This window comes from Capsicum annuum, chromosome 12 (assembly GCF_002878395.1).
Source record: "Capsicum annuum cultivar UCD-10X-F1 chromosome 12, UCD10Xv1.1, whole genome shotgun sequence".
Taxonomy (NCBI): Eukaryota; Viridiplantae; Streptophyta; class Magnoliopsida; order Solanales; family Solanaceae; genus Capsicum; species Capsicum annuum.
Genome location: NC_061122.1, coordinates 28,134,964 through 28,136,854, shown reverse-complemented (window position 1 = coordinate 28,136,854; position 1,891 = coordinate 28,134,964). Strand labels below are relative to the sequence as shown.

At 33.2% G+C, this 1,891-nt stretch overlaps 1 protein-coding gene across 1 annotated transcript; it reads right to left on the bottom strand.

Moving 5' to 3' along the window:
• Window positions 1-224: 224 nt before the first annotated feature.
• LOC107849967 (ethylene-response factor C3-like) lies at window positions 225-1,610 on the bottom strand. Its single transcript, XM_016694471.2, has one exon. It carries the CDS (start codon window positions 1,376-1,378, stop codon window positions 791-793), a length of 588 nt encoding a protein of 195 aa, XP_016549957.1. The 5' UTR covers window positions 1,379-1,610; the 3' UTR covers window positions 225-790.
• Between the last annotated feature and the right edge of the window lie 281 nt (window positions 1,611-1,891).

Sequence of the window (1,891 nt, the reverse complement as noted above, 5' to 3'; positions counted from 1 at the left end):
TATTAAAAAAAATATTTATATAATTAGGACTTATATAAGATAATACAGGTAAATTTATATAAGTATTTAGCTATAACCTGATAAAATTCGCTAGTTTTTATTATTGAACTTAATAGTACTTTTTATGTACATAGTTTTTGAATATCGATCTACATTTTAATTTGAATTAATTTAATTCAATTTTGTGATAAAGATAGGTCAAATTCAACTATTAGGGACAGAAGGAGTATACAGAATCTTTAGTCATAGTGAAGAATACCTTAAATACTTTCAAGAATAATAGAGACTGGTTGATCAAAACTAGGATGGAGCAAAGTCTAAATATTTCACAGAGCAGGAGTACTCCTCTCCCTTACATTAGGAGAACATAAAGTTTTAAACAACAAAAAAGAACAAGATCAAGATACATAGTGAAACCTTTTCATAATTGCCTCGGGATTTAATATCAGTATTATCAAAGAAAACATACACGTTGATGACTATGATGAATAGAACGAGAAGAAAAAGAAAATTTAAAGATTTGTTAGTACGTAATCAAGGAGAAAACATGTATACTTCTGCATACATGTAAAGCCCGCGGAGGTAGACTTTAACCTATGGTTTTTCGTCAGAACACAATAGCTTTGTTTCAAATCTTGTATATATTTATCATTTGTTAAGAAATTTATCAAATATGTATAAACATTAAATCCAGAAGCTAGTTTCTAATACTTGAGATTGTTTGCTTAAAATTCAGAACCGATAAAATTCAAATCCAGAACACGCCTTAGCATGTATGTTAGTTCAAATGCTAGCAAGAGATTGAGGGATCACAACAACCTTCAGACAACCTCAAAATTTCCTCCAAGTAATCAGCACCTAAATCCTCTAAAACCAACACATTTTCAAAGCTCATTTCTTTTTGCTCCTTCTTCTTATTAGTCTTTTTCATCCTAGAATGCCATTTCTTTAAAGCCAAAACAGGTGAACATCCTTCTTCAAATCTGCATTCCATCTCCATTAACGATCGATATACAATCTCCATAGGATAATTTAGCACCGCCATTGTCCCATGCAATGCGTACGCAGCTTGGTCATAAGCCAATGCTGCTTCTTCAGCAGTGTCGAATGTTCCTAACCAAACCCTAACGCTATTTCTAGTTGAATCCCTTATTTCCGCCGCGTATTTCCCCCATGGCCTCCTTCTTACACCTCTATAACTAGCCACTTCTTTTAGTGACCCTTCATTGATCTCTTGATCCACATGGAGATTATTAGATGAATTTTCCCCGGCTTCCGATAGCACATTGAGAAGAAGCATGTCCTCAGTGTCATTCTCATTGAAACCAAGATGATGATACTGTGAGTATGAGTATGATGAAAAGGACGAAGAATCCATTAATCTCGTCACTATTGAGAACAAATTAAAATGCTATTTTTCAATCTTCCTGAGTTGCTTCTACGAAACTAAGGTCAAAAAGATTGAAAAAGTCAGTTGTTCAAATTACTAATGAAGGATTTCTCAAAAAATTATAAGGATTGTGGGTTGAATTTTAGATGTGATATATTTGATGCAATTTGGTTTTTGAGCTTATAAAGGGAAGGTTTCTATAGAGAGAGAGAGATTGAAATGCTCACACACTTATAGGATTTATTTTATAAAAGTTGATTGAAAGAATCTACTAATTAATCATTTAGATTTTTATGGTTGAAAATTGTTGGAGACTATACTGTGGAGTGTGGTTTTCTTAATTAGAGTAGAAATAGGGGCTGCATGAATTAATCCAAATTAATTAATCTGCGCACGTGTGGTCAAATGTTGCTCAAATGGATTTTTGCCAATGGCGGCCAGCTCAAGCAACCATATAAGTTGGTCACATTTGGTCCACCTTTTTTCGTTTAGGATGTTTGG

Excerpts from the sequence above, each read along its gene's own strand:
- LOC107849967 (XM_016694471.2), bottom strand. The coding sequence starts at position 1,378 with ATGGATTCTTCGTCCTTTTCATCATACTCATACTCACAGTATCATCAT.